At 37.7% G+C, this 20,957-nt stretch overlaps 1 protein-coding gene across 1 annotated transcript in view; it reads right to left on the minus strand.

Annotated features, from left to right (window-relative positions):
* The window catches only part of UBN2 (ubinuclein 2), a 55,594-nt gene that overhangs the window by 18,888 nt on the left and 15,749 nt on the right, over window positions 1-20,957 (minus strand). Inside the window, exons 5-12 of the mRNA XM_035903204.1 lie at window positions 11,494-11,631; window positions 10,171-10,283; window positions 8,662-9,160; window positions 5,104-5,174; window positions 4,260-4,389; window positions 2,844-2,962; window positions 2,082-2,195; window positions 613-756 (exon numbers count right to left, since the gene is read on the minus strand). Coding sequence (XP_035759097.1) covers window positions 613-756; window positions 2,082-2,195; window positions 2,844-2,962; window positions 4,260-4,389; window positions 5,104-5,174; window positions 8,662-9,160; window positions 10,171-10,283; window positions 11,494-11,631 — 1,328 coding nt within the window. The remainder of the gene's footprint in view (window positions 1-612; window positions 757-2,081; window positions 2,196-2,843; window positions 2,963-4,259; window positions 4,390-5,103; window positions 5,175-8,661; window positions 9,161-10,170; window positions 10,284-11,493; window positions 11,632-20,957) is intronic.

The raw sequence follows: 20,957 nt of genomic DNA on the forward strand, positions 1-20,957 counted from the left end.
ACCACCTCAAAGATGATGAAACTCTTGGAATTAAAGGAAACAGATTTCCTGTTCCTTACACTTCTTTTTTGACCACACACATACTTTGGTTGCAGGCTTTTTTCAGACACACATGGAATTAATATGCAACCCAGTTACAAAAGAGTGAACTACATTACTTGAAAAAGCTTTGGATCCTTTAGGACACGAAGTATTTCTCTAAATCCATGAATATTAATAAAGCAATCCCCTGGGGAAGAGTATGGAAGCTACACACACAGAAAATTCATGTGACAAATGTAGCTGTGATACACACGGACAAATGAACAAGGTGCAATATAAAGTTCTGATTGACACCTTACCTCATGCTTCTTTACTAAGCTATGAGGAACATAAAATACAGTTAACTTTGAAAGAGCAACAAATTTTTCCTCTGGGCTGAACCCATAAAGTTCTGGTAGCATAGACCTACTCTGATTAGTAAGAATTCCGTATGAAATATATAGTCAGTATAGGTATTTTTAACATAAACCAGTATTAGTAGTATATGCTTGAATCAAATGTGTAGCAATAAATAAGATCCAAGAAATAGTTGACACCTGAATGAATAGATATATAAAGCTGGTATCTTACCTTGCCTGCATCCAGCCTTTAGGCCAAAGTGGTTTCACTTCCGTTTCCATAAAGGTTTTGAGGTAATCTTCAGCAGACTGACTTCTATTTGGCTCTAGCTCATAGCATCCCAGCTTGATCTTGACAAGGTTACACAACAGAGACCTGCAGAAAGAAACACAATAAATACACTGAAAGCAACAATCTTTTCAAAAGCGCAGCAGAGAAGGCTGAGAAATGAAAGCACTGATGCTATACAGCTGCTGTCCATTGCCAGTTCTAAGAGCTCAGTGCCAGTCGTGTTTTTTGAAAGTTTGCCACGTGTGCTACTACACCTGGTATGATCTGCTACTGTCACTTCTCTATTTCCAACAGACTATATAGCTCATTTCTTTTCGTTCTTACTATCATTTTGTAATTGGTTTTACATTTTCTTTGTGGTTTCCTCATAGCTGAAACATCTCTCACTTTACTCAGTGACCTCCGTCTCATAAGAGGGAGAATGTCTGAAAGCAAGTGAAATCCGTTCTACACTAAATATTTCAACAGAAGATTCCTTTTGACAGGGATGCTGTCTTTTTCTGTCCTTAAAAATATAAAAGTGCACACAGTTAAGTAACATTGACCTTTCAGAGCCCCTTGAAAGAAAAAAACCCAGCAGATTTAAATATCTCTTCTTTAAGTACAGCTCCCTCCAGGTCAGTCCAAGCTATACTGATTGTATATATTCCATGAAGCTTGGTTCCCTGTGGTCTTAACATACTAAAAAGACTCAACATACTAAAGACTCATCACATTCATCAGCCCCTTTTAACAATATGTATACTTGTGCTAAAATTAGCTTAGTTATTTAAGGGGAAATCACGAATTTAGAAGGATCTGCTTGCTTAAAAGTCTACCTAGATTATTTAAATAACAGTAATCTGTTTCCAGTAAAATCTATTCTAGGAAACAGAACATTGAGAATTAATCATTTCAGACAAGAATCTGTGTTGCTCTTGAGAGATAACAGAATTTGTGTTCAGAGGGGATGGGAGGGGCTAAGAGTCATGCTTGCCAAATCAGCATCGCCGATTTTGCTGGTCTGCTCTATTGTGGCAGAAATCTTTACTGCTCATTGGGTGAGAGTGTTTGACGACCTGTTCCTACAATGGTGGAAAGCAGGTACAACTCTGCTTACACCTCTATTTTTTGCTTAAAGAAGCTCAAAGTCCTAGGACCAGGAAAATTCTTATGTATTTGGATAAAGCAGACAAACAAGCAGTGACGAAAGGGTTGGACATAGGATGATCTTGCCTTTCAAGTTAAAGAAAAGGGTGTTTTACCATTGCAGCATTCTAGCTTGCCTATTTAGCCCCACTCTCCAAAACTTCTGAGGTGTACTCCTGAGAACGATTATTACATGATACTATTCAATAAATAACATTCCCTTGGAGATCCCTTTATGAAATCAGTGAAAATTCTTGGTGGAAAAGTTAGTTTTGTCTCACCTCACTGTGTCATCCCAATGAAACTTCTTTCTGGGTCCCACAACCCTCTTTCCAGGTTTCTCATCATCATCTTCCTCAGATCCATTTTTTTCTCGTTCATCTTCCGCTTGCAACCTATGGTTAGAACAATTATTCTCTTTATAGATATATAACACAAACAAAATGTTTCCATAAGAAAGGAATGTCATTTTAGGTGTTAGACAAAAAAGGACCTGTCTTCAGAGTCTCGTTATACACTTCCTGAAAGGGCACACTGTTCATCTTCCTCTCTCCACTGCTTCGTGATTCTCAGAGACAAGTGAAAAGGACAAACTGTATGGATGCTATCAGGATGCTGGCTATAAGCTTAATGTAGTGCCTCTACTAGAAAATGGCAGGATGCTTACTAATCTATTAATGCTTTTCCATGTCTAAAATGAATTAACTATGAAGGAAACAATTACAAAGAACACGGACAAAATATTTAAGGACCTGAACACACCATCCTCCTCCATTAATCCAGCATTTTGAGAATCTCCAGTATCCTTCTCACAGTTTAGAAATTCTTTCTCTACAGACCTATTTCATTCAGTTAATGGACTTTTTTCTAGAGTCAAGTGATAAGATCACTTACACAAAACTAAATACTTCGTACAATTCAAAACTTACAAACACCTGTAACCTGGAGCAGAGTACTTTGCTGAGCTCAGGTTATGAACAACATGGAGACAGACTTCCAGCTGGATTCTAGAATGGGCACACACAGACTCCAGAAATACCTACTTGGCATTCTTGGCTTGATTGCGGGCCTGACAGTCCTCTTGATACTTGCATAACTGTTCAGGCATGACGTTACTCACAGCCAGTTTCAGCTTTTGCAGTGGTTCTCTCAAGCGGTCATCCTGTGAAAAGAGAAACAGCAAAGCAGTCCTATTAGACGCAATGTAAAGAGCGTTTCTAATAGTTTCACAAAAAATATTTCCTGCTCACTCCTGAGGCAGCATTCCCAGTTCTAACTATTGACTGCAACAGCCATTTCCTACATGGTACTTGGATCCTGTTAGGTGCAACAGCATTATAGAAATGCATGTCTTTGAAATTTCTCATCTAACTCATGTAAGTCTTGAGACCAGAAACAATCAAAGATAGCCACAAGGAAACATACCATGAATATCCCAAAACACCGTGACATTAAATAATGCTTTTTAATCAAAATAGGGAAGGAAAGGAAACCTGAGGAAAAAAACAAGATGACTTGACCGATGAGTATGTCAACACTTGCAAATAAGTGTCCAATTAATCAAGTCTCCAAAAACTCTGTGGTACAGAAACATCCTTGGTAATTAACAAAATATATGCATTGTATTATCTAAGTATTAGATTACTGTATGTAATTCACGTACCTCAAAGGTAAGGACTATGTATTAGAATTATCTTCAATTATTAAGAACTTCAAACGTTAAAGTAATAGACTATAGACTTCCCTACATTTTTAAAATTCTTTCCACATTTTCTGACTTTACATTCTTAGTAACTGCTTATTGAGAAGAACAAGAATTCTATGTGCTACTATGTCTTACTGCTTAGAAATAGCATATGAATCTGCTGCCTTAGCAAGTTCTGAGATCTCTGCATTCATGATCCTCAGATCCTCTGCAAGATTTACTCCTGCATTTCATCTAAAGAATTGGGCCAGGATAATTCAGATCACAGATAACTTATTTAAAGAATATGTTTTCATATTGAATAAGTGAAAAGCAGCTGCAAATGACACAAAGTATTGTAAGACCTAACCACAAAAGCAAATTTGCACGAACAGTACAGGCTGGGTCATCTATTATCCATCTAGCCCTTCTTTTTTCTTGACACAGAAGTGAATGCAATAGTAATTTTTTATTAGCCTCTCATAACCATGATTACTGTGGCTTTCTAGTTCTGCTACTTTGGTATGTACCCTGTATCCAGCTTTCAAGATAAAAAGCACTTAATTCTCAAAGGGTCTGAAATACTTAAAATATTTGTTCTTAAAGTAGTGACAATAGCAGATACACAGAAAAAAGCTTTTAAGCTGCTCTAGCAACTGATCCAAAAATCTTTGCTTTATTGGAGACTGTGTGGCTGTTGCTCTACTGTCCTGCATTCTGTCCTCAGCACTATTATGTAATTGACTCATGCTGGAGCTAATCTCCTTGTCATTACCTGGACATTGAGGTGTAGCTTCTTCAGACGCTTTATCAGTGTGTCCTTATTGCACGGCACAAAAGCCTCAAGGTGAGAGTACACTCCATTGCGGATGGCAGGATTTATCTCCTGTAACTGTAGCTCAATACTGGACAAACAAACAAGACAGGCAGCCAGTGAGGCACTCTAAGATGAAGATGACAACTGAACAAAAACCTAAGAAAGCTTTGTATGCATAACATATTCTAGCTATGCATGCTAAAAATAGCAGCAGGGACATTTTCAGATAAACTTTTTTACAAGAGGACAAAGTCTTAGTCAATGGCAAGAAACCATTCATATACATACTTCTCCAGCAATGTTGAACACTGTCATTCAAATTTCATTTACACCCACCATTGCACATCAATCTTGATACAATTTTGACTGCTACAGTCTTCTAGAGATTACTTTTTGTTTCTTAAAATACGAACATAGAACCTTCTATATTAAATGCTTAGTTGAAGGATTACAGACTAAAAAGAGCTGGCATTTTCCTTCATGAATGCTGAAGGGGTTTTTTTTTGTGTGTGTTATGAAAGTAGCAGACAGAAAGAAATAATGGGAGTTTTGTTGAATTTTACACATGAAGTCAAGGACACAGGGCACTACAAAACACTTTACACTGGATAAAGACAGACAGATAGTCATGACAGGAACTGTATTCGTATATAAATCTCTTTAGCTAATAACTAGCTTAGACTGATCTACCTTCATTGACTTTTAAGGGCTTTGTTGGAACAACCTCAATAATATTTCCTCTTCTGTACTTTTCCTTTCACCCCCTTTCCAAAAAGGGAAGGTTGTACAGATAAGCACTTACTCCAGCAGAATATTATTCATGTCTTGCGTGAAAAACTTCTTCCTGCCTTCTTCATCAAACATCTTGGCGGCCTGAAAATACAGCAATAAAGAGTATCCAAAAGTTCGTAGCACATTTTATCCCAACAACCTTTGTACCTTTACTTTTAAAGAAGTATCACATTCTTATTTTCCAGAGAAGAGCATTACTTGGAAAAAAAAAAATAAACAAAACCAAACTATGCTCAGCTGTTTAGAAAAAAAGATGAGGATTGTTATTATTATACTCAAATAAAAACACCTTGCTCTAGGGCAACCAATCATTCTATTTAGAATCTGCCTGGATCACTGATGTTAACACATTCATCTTTTCAATAACCATGAAGAAAATGGGAGAGACATTTTATTATCTCACCACCAGCAACATTCCACTACCACTGTCTGCTTTAAAAAGAGGAGCATTGCTTGACAAGTCAAGCAGGCAAGAGCATCAGCACATTTCTACTCTCAGTCTATGAAAGGCTCCTTTTCTGCCTCTGTCACATGCCTCACGCAGTTGCAAGTCCCAGCCTTCTTAGATCCATCTCAGTCCTTCACTGCAATTTCTGCAAAGGGATTATGTGTGCTAGAGGAATACCTCATCCCTCTTTTCTGGTGCTTTGCAGCATTCTCATCATCTTTAGACTACCTCTTTTTGTCTGGTCTCTTCCTGAGTTATGTCGGGGGGGTGGGGTAGAGAAGACAGCCTTACTCCTACACATACATCCTTTTAGTATTAGTTTTTACTGATCTTGCAGGAATTCCCATGCAGAATTTCTTTATCTTTGTTCTTATCACCTAGATTGTTATTTTCACAATGACAGCTTGTAGGAGAAAGCCAATTATCTGTACCATTCTACAAAAATCAGTAACAACATCTCTCTAGTATTCATCCACTGTGCAGATTTATAGAAGTCAAGAGAAAAAACCCTCGCTTTTAGAGGCTTATTGTCATCTTATATTCTAGTACTGGGACCAGACAGTGAATATCTAAAGGAGCTGGAATAGGATATGCATGCAGAAAAGTAGGCAAGCGTGGTATCATTACAGTGACTGACAAACATTAGAGGTAGCCAACATGCCACGAGGTTGAATATCCAAATAAATTTAAAATGTCTAATTCTGCCTTTAAAAAAAATTTTGTGACTCATGACAACATAGCTAAAAACTACAAATAAATGCAAGTGTTAACTTAATAAAAAATCCTTTATTACTATGAAATACTCGCCATTCTTGCTCTTTGTAACTTACCCATTTAAATTGGAAAGAAAAGTATTTTCTGGAATTTTGAGCTCTACACTGCACAGGAAAATAGGAATCTGATACTTTATCAGAAACCATAAGGTAGCCCATTGTCTGAATGCTTTACTGCTTCAGTCATGAACACTAATACCAGAGTTTAAGTTCCTGTAAGGACTGTATTCTGCTCACTACTTTCTACTGTAAATTCAGCTGCTGAGGGCATGGTACTACCTGTTTAAGAGCACTGAAGTATTTGTCCTGCTAAAAAAGTTAGAAAGGTTATAGATGTCTACAAGTGACAGGACACCAAAGAGACAAGTTTGAAACTCTTAAATCCAGTATCTTTAAGCATAATTAACACAGGGATTATCATCATCTTCTGGTTTATATAAAAGTGGCAGATATGCTTTGACATTTTCGTCCCAGGTAGACCTTAAAAGGCGATTTCAGCATTATACCATCACACTGGACAGTGTGGCTGGCTTTTGAAGAGAGCAACATTAGTAGATTCAAAAACTGCAGTGCTATCACTGAACTGTGGTTTTGGGTTCCCACACACACACCCCATACATATTATCTTGACAGGTACCTTCACAACAGAAAAGAGCCATTTTATTACTTTCCTGCTTCTGTACAATATTGTCTTCTGTCATGGTAGTTCAGAATTGCCCACTTAGGAAACTAGAAGACATTAATCTACAAAAGGAAGTCAGGAAGTTTTTAATGTATCCAGTCAGTGGCCTTCTAAATTTCTTTTTTTTAATCTAGATGTATCATACTCCATTCATGGAACATAGGCTTTTTCCTACAGCTTTATAAACTTCTTAGCTTTTTTTGCACTGAAGAGCTCTAAACTGTGAGCCTGGTAGGTATTTAACAAGACCCATTTCTTTTTTCCTGCTTTTTAGAAGATGTTTTCCCCCACTGATAAGGTGTCAGTTGATAGCAATTTGCAGAAAGCAAGGAACTTGCCATCTTTAAGTCAACACACAGTCTAGTTTTTCCCCAAGTCTATGGGTAGACTTGCTCTGCTCAGCCAGGCCCAAACTTCTAGAAGCCATTATCAAAAGCAGAAGATAGAAGAGCTAGGTTTTCCAAGAGCCATTGAATTAATGCTTTCTTCCAACTGGGTGGGGCTTGTTACACAGTGAAGCAGCGTGAATTTGGGGCAAGTCACTAACACTTCCTGACTTTGGGCCTAATCCAGTTCTTCTGCAGTTTTGCTAGAAGCTTATTGTTGATTCACTGCAAAATTAACCTGAATATTCAAAGGCAGACAAAATCATCTCTCACTTAAGTAAATATTAACCCCTTGGCTGTACTTAGCTTGGTACATTTAAAAGTAACTAAGAACACTATAGGACATTTACAAAGAGGTAAGATAAACATTATGTTTTATCATTACTCTAACCTGTAGCAAAGCAAGCTCTGCTACAGGTTAGTTATTTTTTTTTCCCAAAAAGGTATTAACTTGAACTGCTTTTTCAAAGCTTACTCCGAGTAAGGAAAAGCTGCACTTTATTCTGAGTAAGGAAAAGCTGCACTTTATTCTGAGTAAGGAAAAGCTGCACTTTATTCTGAGTAAGGAAAAGCTTTAATATCGGAATCTGGACAATCAACAACAAATTTATTCTCAACTTAAGACAACATCCAAAAGTTAAACAAGGAGCTTATAATACCTTAATAACTCTGATCCCTTTCAATAAGCTACTGGGATGTTGGTAACCTGTGGATTTAATACTTTTCATTAATATTTTTGATGAGTTTGGACTCCATTCTAGCCTTCCAAAAGAAAATACTTGGTTTTGTGGTTGTGGGTTTTTTTGTTGCTTTTTTTTTTTCTTTTCTTTTTTTTTTTTAAACTGGCAAGTTAGGATTTATGTTACAAAGCCAAAGCCAAAAATTCAAGACATTGATTTGTAAACTGCAGTCATATTTCAGGTTTCCTCCTTCAAAGTAAGAAAACGCCCAAGTATTTCATCAACTAATAAGTTAAAGTAACACTGATGTTTCCATTATGGAAAAAACCCAAACAAACAGTACAAGTTATTGTACACATAAGATTTAGAACACCTTGTCTCCACTGTGAAACAAACACTGCTTTAACAATTGACCTGCATCACCTCTGCTCACTTTCATCTCAGTATAAATACAGCCACTAAGATTGACATTAAGGTCAATTCTACATTTTTTTACAGTTTCAGCCAGCAATTCAAGGGTGACAACTTAGGCCTGAGTTATTCTTCCTCGTTCTCTCAGGTTCCTGAATGCAATCCCTTACCAGTGAATTCATACTTACTGTTCGAAGGTCTCCAATGCGCTTTTCAAGTAGCATAGGTAGACCTTCTGGGAGGGCAGGCACCTGCTTGGGTGTCATGACCTGAGAGGTGTAGGTTGCCTGAGTGACATTTCCATTTTCTCCTGACAGCTCAGATACCGGGCTGCCATCAGAAGTGCCATCAAGCAACTTGTCAAAGTCAATGTCTCCTAGCATCTCCAGGGCACTTTCAGCTTCTTGCAGGAGCTCACGTTCATTTGTGCTACCAAAAATGGAGAGGACAGGATCATTGATCCTAAGATTCAAGTCAGAGATATCGTTTCCTGCAGTGAGAGAGGAGGAAGGAATTTTATTAGGGGTAGAGGTTGCAACAGTCACTGGAGGTTTTGGACTAGATTCCTTCTTCCTCATGGCTTCCTTCTCCTTTTGAAATTTACGGATCATGGCAGCCAGAGAGAGTGAGTCTTTATACAACTTCTTTTTCTTCTTTTCAGACTTGTGTGAATTTAAGGCCATTACTCTGTAGAGGAAAAAAAGCTTTCATTAGAATGCACATGACTTTTGAGGCCTTAGTAATCTTTAACAAAAATCTGGGAGTTTAGCACAATTAAAAAATTATCAGGGGGAAGAACTTTGTGCTTCCATCTTCAGACTATTCTATCAACTACCATAAACCACTGCTGGTCATGTGATTTCATGCTCTCCAACTGATTTGGTTTTTTAAGTTTTGTACACATTAAGGCAAAGGTTATTTACTTTTGACTTCTCAATTTAATTATGGAGAAGTTGGCATAGTTGTTAAACTCATGGCTGATCCACGCTACTAAAATACTTAAACTTGCTTCTCAGACTCGTGAACGTTTGCAGGTTGCTTTCAGTTTAGGCACACTGTGTACGTTAAAAAAATTCTCTTAATTGTTAAGAATTTTGAACATGCAGGCTCAACATCTATACGCTACTTAAACTGTTTTCTACCAGTTCATCACTTTGATGAATACTATTGATAAATTTTAAATACCAACTTGAATATTCATAATAAGGCAACTTTCACAGTTTTCTAGAAGCCAATTAAAAAGCCTTTATCCTTCCATGCCTGCCTCAGAACTCAGGAAAGCACACACAAAGTTAGAAAGAAACATGTAGAATAATTAAGCTGTGTTTATAGTTCTCCACATTAGAAACCAAAGGAAAAGAAGAAGAAAATTATTTTTCATTAGAAGATGTAATTCTTAGTGGTATATAAGCCTTTGGTTAGAACAATGATGGATAATGTTATTTAGAGCCAAAATTTCTTTTCTGTAATTTGTTTTATTATTTCTTGTTAAACATTTTGGGGGACAAAAAAATTAAGGTTGTAGGCCTTATTTATGCAAAAACCCCACAGAAATTCCAAAATCAAAATCTATTAGCTATTAATTATATTTCAAAACCACAGTATTCTAAACAGCTATGATAATCTTGCTATTGCACACAATCTTGAAACCAAATATCATATACAATTCAAGGGTTCATCTAAAGAAAGAAACCTACCCCAACTGCTTAGGAACTTTCATTTTCCGAGGCTTCTTCTCCTTTTCTGTCCCTTCATCTTTCCGCTTGCGCTTCTTCATTCCACGATCTTCACTTTCTTTTAACTTTGCTATCTAGAAAAGAGATCAAATAAAGGACAATGATTCTTCCACCCTAAAGGACTTCTACAGCATGAAACACCTAGTTTTCCTTATACCTTCCTGGCTCTGAATTGGAAAAATAAGTCAGTACATAAAGGCAAACAGTACCACTGGATTCCTAGCAACAATTAGTTACTGACAAGCCTCAATCATTACTTTTAAAAAGTTACTGAATTCAGGGTTTTCAATAATAAAAATACTTTAAGGCACACACAGACTGATGCCCAGCCAGTATGAGCAATAGCCACCTTGGAAGACTGAATCCCCCCACCTTCTTATGCTACCACAGTTTCACTGCTCAGTATGAAGTTACATAGTATGGAATATCTTTCTGACCAATTCAGATCAGCTGTCTCCCCTCCAAAGTTCTTGCAGATCCCTAGATTACCTGCTGGTGCAGGCTAGGAAAAAAAGAAAGCCTTCACCCTGTGCAAACATTATTCAACAACACAGAAAACTTTTGGTGTGTTAAAAACACTGTTTTAGTCACACATCCAAATCATAGCACCATGAGGGCTGCTAAGAAGAAAGTTAACTCCGTCCCAGTCAGATCCAGTAAAAGAACCTTAAAAATTACGTTAAATTTAAAGAATAGTAGATCAGGAAAGGACAACAGAAAGCAGGAAGTTCTTGAAATGGCAAGGAACTTGTGAATATCACATGCAAGCAATTATGTTTGCATTGATCATTACCTGTTAAAGTACATAGAACAGCACACTGTTTGGGAAAGACTGTATATATACTTTTTAATATAGCTATTCGTATGCGCTGTGTTTATTTTAACAAATATTGTTTTAAGTGTTATTCTGAGTATCAGGAACAGTTTCAGATCATGCAAGCTTTGTGCAAAATCATAAAAGCGGTGTTGGAGAATTTAAGTTCTCATCTCATATAATAAAACTATAAAATTACAGAATCATCCACCACTTCAAGATGGATCAACACAACTTGTCAGCTTGCCTAAACTGATGGTTAGTCTCACAAGACTGGACAGCCTGTGGACATGGTAAGTTATTTCCCAAATACTAGTATGTGAGCTGCAAAACAGAAAATGCAATAAAACAGTACTGTACATCATTCTGATTTCAGCCTCTTTATCTGAGCCATTCTAAGCGTATCAAGTATTTCCCAGGGTCTACCTAGCTATAAAATCTGTATAAAAAGCACAGTTAAGATCACTCACTTTAGGTGGCCTATGCTTTTTGTCTTCTGCAAAGTCTTCATCCTCCGAGTCAGATGCCTGGCGGAACTGCAGTGTACCAGTGTTGATATAAAACCCTCCATATTTGGTTGTCAGGGATGCAGGAACCAATTCATCATACTGGGCAGGAAAAAGAAGATTAGTTTATCAGCATTTCTTAATAAAATAAATATGTAGTTCATTTACCAGTCCCTATACATGAAAAATTAAACACAAGTATACAGCTTGCTAGAATAGAAACAGGACAATAATGCCATTGAAAACTCACTGACCAAGGCACAGAACATTAATATCACAGAATAAAACCTTTACTTTCAAAACAATGCTTTTTTCTTTTTTTAAGAAAAGACAGGATTACAGCAGTAAAGTACTGCTTTCTGAAGGAAATGAGGACAAATACACAGAGGCATTCCCCCCCACCCCTGCCCCAAGGGGAAAAAAAAGGCCCAAAAAGTTTTAACCTTTTTTTCCACCCCAATACTCTGTCTCAGAGCATGGTACATTGTGCTAGACATTAGATCTCAAGATACATAAACTATACGAACAATGACATACCACCTGCCTACAAGCAACTTCACTTGATTGTTCACTGGTTGTTTCTGTCCGGATTTCACAGGTTGTTTTTGCAAGGGAGACAGAGTGAATTATGTTTTCATCTATGACAGCCTTACAAGGCGTATCAGCAACATCACTGGTTGAAACCAAATTTTGTAAAAAAAAAAAAAAACAACCAAACAAAAAAAACAACAACAAAAAAAACCAAACACCACACAAAAAAACCCCAAAACAAACCCCACAAAACCACAAAACCCAAACACACACAAAACTAAAAAACAAAAAAACAACCACACAACCCAAAAACCTGCCTCTACTGATTTTAAATTTTAATTTTCACACTTCCATTGAGTACCCTTCAATTTTGAGACAATGTGCAGTTCAAATTACCTTCTGTTAGTCATACACTTATCACAGGCCTTTTAAGTTATCTGTAAGCAATAGCTACAGTCTTTTAGAGAACCTAGTTCTTCCATATTTTCAAAAAAGATGACAGTCTGAACAATCTCTACATTGTAATGGAAGAAGCCTGATCTGTATCAGAATTGGATGTTACATCCAGGAAATAGGACTGAAGATAGTTGAGATTGGTTTGTAAATCAAGCGTAAAAAACTTTTTCAGATTATATGCTTTGTTTCATTACAACTGCCACAGATTTCACTAATACTAATCTCTGCAGTGCACTTGACATGTTCAGAAGTTCCCACACACGCTACATTTAATACCAACTCTAACCACAGTGCCCTGCTCAAAACCCTACTTCTCTTAAAGTTCTCTGAAATTTTCTTTTGTTAAAAATGCTATGACAAATGACAAACTTAGCCACAGTATCTGTTAGCTTATTTACAATTTTAGGTGTTGAATATGACATTGCCTCTTATACAAGTAGCACAATGCCAGGACTTGTTTCATTGAAACTCAGATATATTCTCACTCTGTTTAGACAGTTTTAAAACCACAAAAGGTTTCAAACTCTTACACACACTTTAATTTGAAAAGCACTTTCTATTTATGAAGGAATTTCCAAGCTAGAATTACAAAGCTGTATCTCAAAAATATTGAAATCCAAAGACATAGGAAAAGTGGTCAATATTAAGTATAGTAGAAGTCAATATTAATTCTACTATTTCATGACCAGCAGCCTCCTCAGAATGACATTCTCCCCCAAATATTACCAGAAAAATGTTAAAACTCTAGGAAATATCTTGTTAATAGGAAACTCTCAAAAAGGCTGGGAGGATGAATAGATTCATTCTCCCTCTATGCATAAGTTTCAGCAAAGCAAGCCATGGAAGTGTTTGCAAGAGAACTGAGGGAGGGTTGCCCTGACAATACCCTTATCACTATGCAGAAAGACAATGTTGTCCTGATCTACTCCAAATTCAAACTAACCATCTTAGCTTTCAAATACTGACATTGTAAGATGGTGGACTTAATAAGCAACAAATACAATTCTGGAATCTATAGTCTGTCCGGAAGCATAAAACCAGGATGCCCAAGACATACACCTGCCAACAAAGGTAAGAAGGAAGCATTTACAGGAACTAGAAAGTATTACAAATGTACCAGAAAGACACAACAACAATCCAATGACTAAAAATCAATTTCTGTCCTTCTGAAAGAAAGGGTAGGATTTTGACACACCTCGGAGGTATGCACTCTGGCAGAGAAAAAAGTTGATTTTGAGTTACAGCTGCAAGCAATAAACATTTGGTAGCACAGCCAAATGATTAAGAGTTAAGTAAGATACTTGAGAAAGAAACAACACGTTTGTTATTATGAAGTTTGAACCAGCACGCCTTCCACTGCACGTCTGTTAAGATGGAATTCAACAGGCTGAATAAATTAGTAGGCAGTTTTAACTGCCACAACATTAACTGAAGACTTGAGATCACCTAGGTAAACTGAACACACACAGTGCCAAGTGGAGTGTCAGCTACCAGCTTATTTCGTTTTCCGCTGCATGCCATGCAAAATATAGCCAAGATAAAATGGCTTAAGAACCAAAAATTCTGGGCTACCAAAAGCATTAAGACAGGAAGAAGAATTATCCAGAAGAGAAAAAACAGTGAATGTATACTTCTACAAGGAAGCTGGCGAAAGAGCCTGAACTGGAGACCTATGTGGATTTGATCTGAATAAGCAGTTAGAAATTTCCATGAGTTTTCTCGTACCTTTTATCTTCCTGGAATGGAAAGCTTAACGAGCAGTACAGAAAGACAGAAAGGGAAAGGAAAAGTGGTGACAGGATCTATGAAATACCCTAAGATCATATGAAAGACTAGCAGAAGAAAGCAGGAGAATCTATTAATTGGACAAAATGAAAGCAAAGTGGCTTAGCTGTGGACTTGTCATTCATCTTAAGAGACCAGGACGATCATGCAAAGCAGGAGGTACAAAGTAAACTTGAGAGTGGAGGCTGGGTAAGAATTTCAGAGAAATCTGATGTTTTTCCACAGCTCTCAGAACCAGCTTCATTATGTACAAGGAAGATGAAAGGGAAAGAAAATAAATTATTATCCACAGTGCTTAACAGACAGAGCAGGCATTTCCCTTTTGAGCTGACAGGGTGTGAAATGAATTGGTGAGGTTGGGGCAGTACGGGCTCAAAACAGAAGAATACAGTAGTTGCCAAGTTTGAAGGAGAAAGCACACAATCAAAGCTGGGACCATTATCATAAAAAGTGAAGACCAAGTAAAGGGAAACACAGTAAAGACTTGGCTGCAGAACAGTAATGGAAGCCCTGGAGAACACATGAGAAAAAGTAGGAATTAAAGACGGTCCACAAGTGAGGAAGCCATGAATCACAGCAGATTATCAGAACGATCAACATGCTAAGTGGCACAGATCCATAGGAACAAGGCAACCAGAAAGGCAGAATTTGTTCAATATGCAGATGAACAAACTATCCCCTAACAGTTGGCAGGCACACAAGGTCAGCAGGATGTGGATGTGTAACTTACCAACTGAGGTTTCAACAGCTTCTGCTGAGGACTATGAATTTAGTCAGAATTTCAAAGACTTTTTGACATTCAATCATCTTTAACCTTTGAGAGTTTACTTTCCCCTACCAAAAAAATCAATTTGTCCTCAGCCTACTGAACAAGGTATAACTTAGAACTCAACATTTCATTTTATTTTCATCTTACCCAAAACTGGGGCCTGCAGACCACAATGTACCTAGTACCCCCTCCTTTGAGATAAGCTTACTTTTTTCTAGGGCCCTAATTGAACAGAAAATTTGAATATGATTGTATAAGATATTGGCAACAGCTAGATTAAACTTCATTTTAAAGTTTCTTCAGGACTCTCAGTTAAAGAGAACATGTCTCTTGCAACTTCTAAACGATGAACTGGGTTTCAAGACTTTTGCTTTGCACTAGCTTTTTCTGCATATGAAATTGCAGAAACAATCCTATTAAGGAAAACCGTTTAAGCCCTTTATAGTGTTCTGCTCTTCCTTATACATTCCAAGATTGAAAATTGTAATTCTCAGACCTATAGACAGACTTTAAATTTGACTGACTCCCGTGACCGTACATTTGTCCCATGAAAAATTATGGAATCATTCTGCAGATGACAAAATACGACTGATACATTATCTGATCAGTAGATCAGTATGCAAGTTATTTTTAACTATTGTCCTTGAGCTACGTTACTATGCTTCTAGTGCCATTAATCTAATTAAATGTTTAGGTGTAAAAGATAATTTGTTTTTTTTTAAAAAAGTTAACCAGTTTCAACTTCATTATTATACCAAGAACAGTGAAGTTTTATGGATTATGGGACCTGGGAGTCCTGGTAGATGACAAGCTGACCATGAGCCAGCAATGTGCCCTTGTTGCCAAGAAGGCCAATGGTATCCTGGGGTGTATTAAGAGGAGTGTGGCCAACAGGGCGAGGGAGGTTATCCTCCCCCTCTACTCTGCCCTGGTGAGACCCCACCTGGAGTACTGTGTCCAGTTCTGGGCTCCCCAGTTCAAGAAAGATGAGGAACTCCTAGAAAGAGTCCAGAGGAGGGCAACTAGGATGATAAAGGGACTGGAGCACCTCCCCTACAAGGAAAGGCTGAGAGAGTTGGGCTTGTTCAGCCTGAAGAAGAGAAGACTGAGAGGGGACCTTATCAACACATACAAATATCTTAAGGGCGGAAGTCACGAGGATGGAAGCAGTCTGTTTGCAGTGGTGTCCAGCGACAGGACTAGGGGCAATGGGTGCAAACTGAAACGTAAGAGGTTTCAGTTGAATATGAGGAAAAACTTCTTTACTCTGAGGGTGACAGAGCACTGGAACAGGCTGCCCAGGGAGGTTGTGGAGTCTCCTTCTCTGGAGATATTCAAAGCCCGCCTGGATGAAGTCCTGTGTAGAATGCTCTAGGAGAGCCTGCTTTAGCAGGGGGGTTGGACTAGATGATCTCCCGAGGTCCCTTCCAACCCTTGCCATTCTGTGATTCTACCAATGTAGTTCTGAAATCCAGACCCACAGTACATAGCAGTATCTTATATTAATATATTGTCTATTCTTGTGTTCAGATATTTTGATCATGATCCTCAGCTATTTTGAACATTATCCTCCTCATTCAGCTCCTTTCCAGAGAACAACCTATGTTATAAAAGAAAAGGGACAAAAATCAGGACAAGTATATATGTGAAAAGGCATTTTAACACGTCTGTATTAAGTTCTGGAAGAGAGATTTGCTGCAAACATGTCCAAATGTTTAAGAAATGTAGCTTGTACATTATTTGTTGTGAAACTGGTATTATTTAGATAAAAGATAAGGTGGGATCATTTTTGTTCATTGTTCAGTTTATTCTTGAGATGTCTCTAACCAGCTGGGGGTGGGGGGGAGCTGTTTATTTTTTGATCATCATTAGCTCTCTGAATAAAGTCAAGCTCCTGAAGTTATGTTGAATACGGTTGCTGCAGTCAAATGGACTGAATACCCATACAGTTCACTACATACTTCAAATATAGTTGATTGACCTCTATGCTTCTTAAAGATACAAAGAACTGAAATGCAGTCTTTGGCTTTACCATCCTTTAAAGATAAGTTGTCAAACAAAGAAACAGAGCTATCTTTTGAAAAATAGCATAATAGAATATACAATGAAATCCTGAACAAGGTCAAGGGAGAACAATACATTGCTCTTCTAATCAAAGACAACATCAACAAACAAGCAGAAAGAGCTTTCCTATGGTAAAGAAGGTTACTCTTCCACAATGCATAGGCATGTTGTTGGGTTTTGGGGGTTTTTTTTGTTTGTTTGTTTTAATCCTGGAGCAAAGGACAGCTGGCAAAGCACAGCAGAAAAAAACATAACAGACTATTAAATAAAAATATAATACCTGGCTCAGGGTAGTCTAGACTAGGATAGGATAGGAGAATCCTGGTTTAGTAGTCAGGATATTGTAATCCATCAACCTACCAAAGCACCTTGAGAGAAGTACCTCTCTCTCCCTCTCTCTCTCCCCCCGCCCCGTTTTGTTCTCACCATGACTACCATCTTTTATACCCTTCCACCAGTCACCAGTCAGGCTATTGCTTAAGTGACCTTCAGTGCAATGAGATGACATTCTTATCGCCTTGAAAATATTTCAGTCTAAGTTATAAAATATGTGACCACCTTTATCTGTTCAACTCAATTCTTTTTGAGATGGAGCTCTGACCCACACTGAAAATATAGTTCAGTGGTTTTATTACAAATAAATATGCAACATATTACTTAACCTCTCCAGGTTTCATGGTACAGAATTATCCTGTAGAAAAAAAGGTATGCTTTCCTTTTCCATTTATTTACCATGAAGAGCAGACTTACCATATATGACACTTCAGACAGATGCTCTTATCAAAGATGTTATTTTAGCATACTAAACCCCCCTTTTATTACATTAATAATCATATTGTTTATATATTTTTTTGAAAACGCTTAACATATTCATCTACTCATGAAGAATACTTGATCCTAGGCCATGATCTACCCCTCTACTAGTTCAGATTATTTGAAAAGTGATTTTGTGCTCTTAACAAATTAAATTTAGCAAAAAGCAAGAAGTTGCTACACTTATTATTTCTTAACTATTTCTTACTCCTACATTTTTTATGTACACAAATATAAACAATGGTACTACAAAGGCCAGATAAGTCTCAGGTTTTTTTCAAGCAGCTATACAAACACTGAGTTTTCAGTTTCCCAGCTGTCCCACTGAGGTCATTAAATACATGAGCAGTCCTAAACTACCTGGTTGAAACCTAGGCCAGAACACAGGATTAAAAAAAATTATTTTAGAAAGTACTTTATTTATTCCTTCCCAAAAAAGGATATGATATTTTGCAGAAGAAGCAAGACAATGTTACTGTTGCTTTAACAAACATCAGACTTGTTCTGCAAATTCAACAACCTTTGTGCCTCTAGCCATAATGGTTCTTGTACTAAAGGACTGCTGGGTATATAGTTTAAACATGTCTGTTTTGCATTAAGCAGAACAGTATTTGCTTTATTTGTTTGTTTACACTTTTATCTTGGTGTGAGGAGGGATAAAAAGCAAAGAAAGACTCTCCTAATTGAAATTTGCCCTTGTATTCAGTAGAATGCATATGACATGTCAGGTGCAACTGGCAGATCTACCCTGAAGACACCTGGGAAACATGCAAGACATCTTTTATTAAAGGTGACATGGTGCACTCAGCTAAGTGAGCACTATTCCCCAACCACACTACTTCCAAGACTGGGCAAAGTGACAACGAACAAGGAAGACAGACCAGTAATATAAACACACAAATCCATAGCCAATGAAACAGCTAGTAAGTGAATCTCTTAAAAAAAAATAAAGCTTTAATGCACCCTCACTTATTCAGTGTGGATGAGGTTTGTGATAGAGGCCTACAAAGGCAGCTTTTTCCACATGAAAAATGCAGCAATGTTAAATTTATCTCACAATCCAATGTGAAAGTATGTTTAATAATGGATCCTATATAGCATTTTTCTGTGTACGCCTATAACACTGGCGGGTTGATAGGTTTTTCTGTTTTGTTTTTTAAGAGACATTTCTCTTTCTCAAGCAACAACACTGCTCTCTATAGCTATGCACAAAACAAGCTCCTTGGAGTAGAAAGGATGAGAGCACAACATCAAGTTGGCTTAAAACAACATCTGGCCCAGAACCCCACAAAAAAGGTAAAAATTACCATCAGCACATTGAGCTCTGCTATTCCCCAAATAGGTACCATTGTCACTGGGAAAAAGCATCTCAGACATTCAAGTCTTGAGCAAGATGCTCTTACTGGCAATCCATCAGATCTATCACACCTTTAATAAACCTGGAGATTAGAAGATGAAGTAAACCAAATTTATCCTGGAAACACATGAAAGTTGTGTATCACGACACAGAATTTTTGCAAAGACTAAGCCCTTAAATTATGGAAAGTATTCTAGGGAACCCAGATAGAAAGAGCAACTCTCTTACTGTGATCAGAATTACTAGAATCAACATAAAATCCTTGAAAGGCTGTCTTAAGACAGTCTGAGCTGTGGATGCAAGATGTAGCTAAAGAAAAATAAGTTTTTCCTTTTGAAGTACCTGTTTTGGAGAAACTTTCCGTGTATAAAAAACCATTGGTAGGCTAGTTTTCTCTAGCCAGCAGCACAGGCCTCTTACACCAATGTTTAGAAGGCTGCTGTGGAGCCATGAATATAGTAGACTGGGTTAAATATTGACATACAGCATGTCAGTACTGGGTGTCCGAAGTACTGAACTGCATGCTTCTCATCACTCATGGCATTCATGTTTTGCTTCAGTTCCTGTCAGTGTGGCTACCTGGTATCACTGCTTCAAACAGCTTGCACTTCTTACAGATTGCTAGGTGGTTGGCTCTTCCTCTGCATTCATCTATCCAACACAGGGGAAGGTGCTAGCTGGTCTGTTTTGGATGTGCAAGTCTCATTACCTTTGAGTAAGAGAAAATTGCATACTTTTTCACTAAGCACCATACATTACTCCAGATCCTTGTTCTGTATTAAATAGCCAAAAGCTCAGAGAGCACTGTATTCCCCTGGAATCTCTATATAAAGCTTACATTGTCAAGAAGGTATTCAACCAACTGAGTATTTAGAGGTCATCCCAACAGCAAGTAGCCCAGCCAAACCAGGCTGATATGCACATGTATGCCTATGTATGCATGCAGGAAGAATAGAGAGGAAGCAGAAATCTACAGGAATACCATTCCACAAAGAATGTAATTCTGGGCAGCTTACACTATAGCAAAACCTATTTTCAACATCAGAGCAGTGGATGTTGAACACTAAGGAGAGACAGCTTTCTTTGCAGGTTATGAACATTATATGTATTACTACCACAGAGGTCCATTAAGATAAGCAAAGATTAGGGCTTGCCATCAGACTAAACAGCAGTTAGAAACAATAGCAAGATGGTCTTGATTTACATTTTCTTCTGGAATGAAGAGTTCACAACCCACTGACTACAGTCAAAACGCTCAACCCAGAAACATCCACTGTATAGACTGAAGCACAGAATTCCTGCTTGCCTGCAATTGCATTCAGAGAGGAAAAGCCACTTCTTCCAAACAGTACCAGCTAAAAATTTTCCAAGGAGCATAGCAAAGTAAAAAACTGAGAAGCATATATACCAGATACATCCAAAGCAAACAGCTACCAGTAACTATGTACTTATACTTCTAAGAGGAGACAAGTCTGAAGGAAGATAGGAGGTAGGAATTGACTGTGTCACGTAGGGTAATACATACTCAAGAACCCCTCTCCAATATTCTTTAGTTGGCTTCACGTCTGAATCCACTGAACAGAAGAGCCTTTACTTTTGTGTTCAGTAGCCACAAGGACTTTGATGGTCTTAACACAGCCATGCTGCTAAAGT

This window comes from Egretta garzetta, unplaced genomic scaffold (genome assembly GCF_000687185.1).
Source record: "Egretta garzetta isolate BGI_Z169 unplaced genomic scaffold, ASM68718v1 scaffold51, whole genome shotgun sequence".
NCBI lineage: Eukaryota > Metazoa > Chordata > Aves > Pelecaniformes > Ardeidae > Egretta > Egretta garzetta.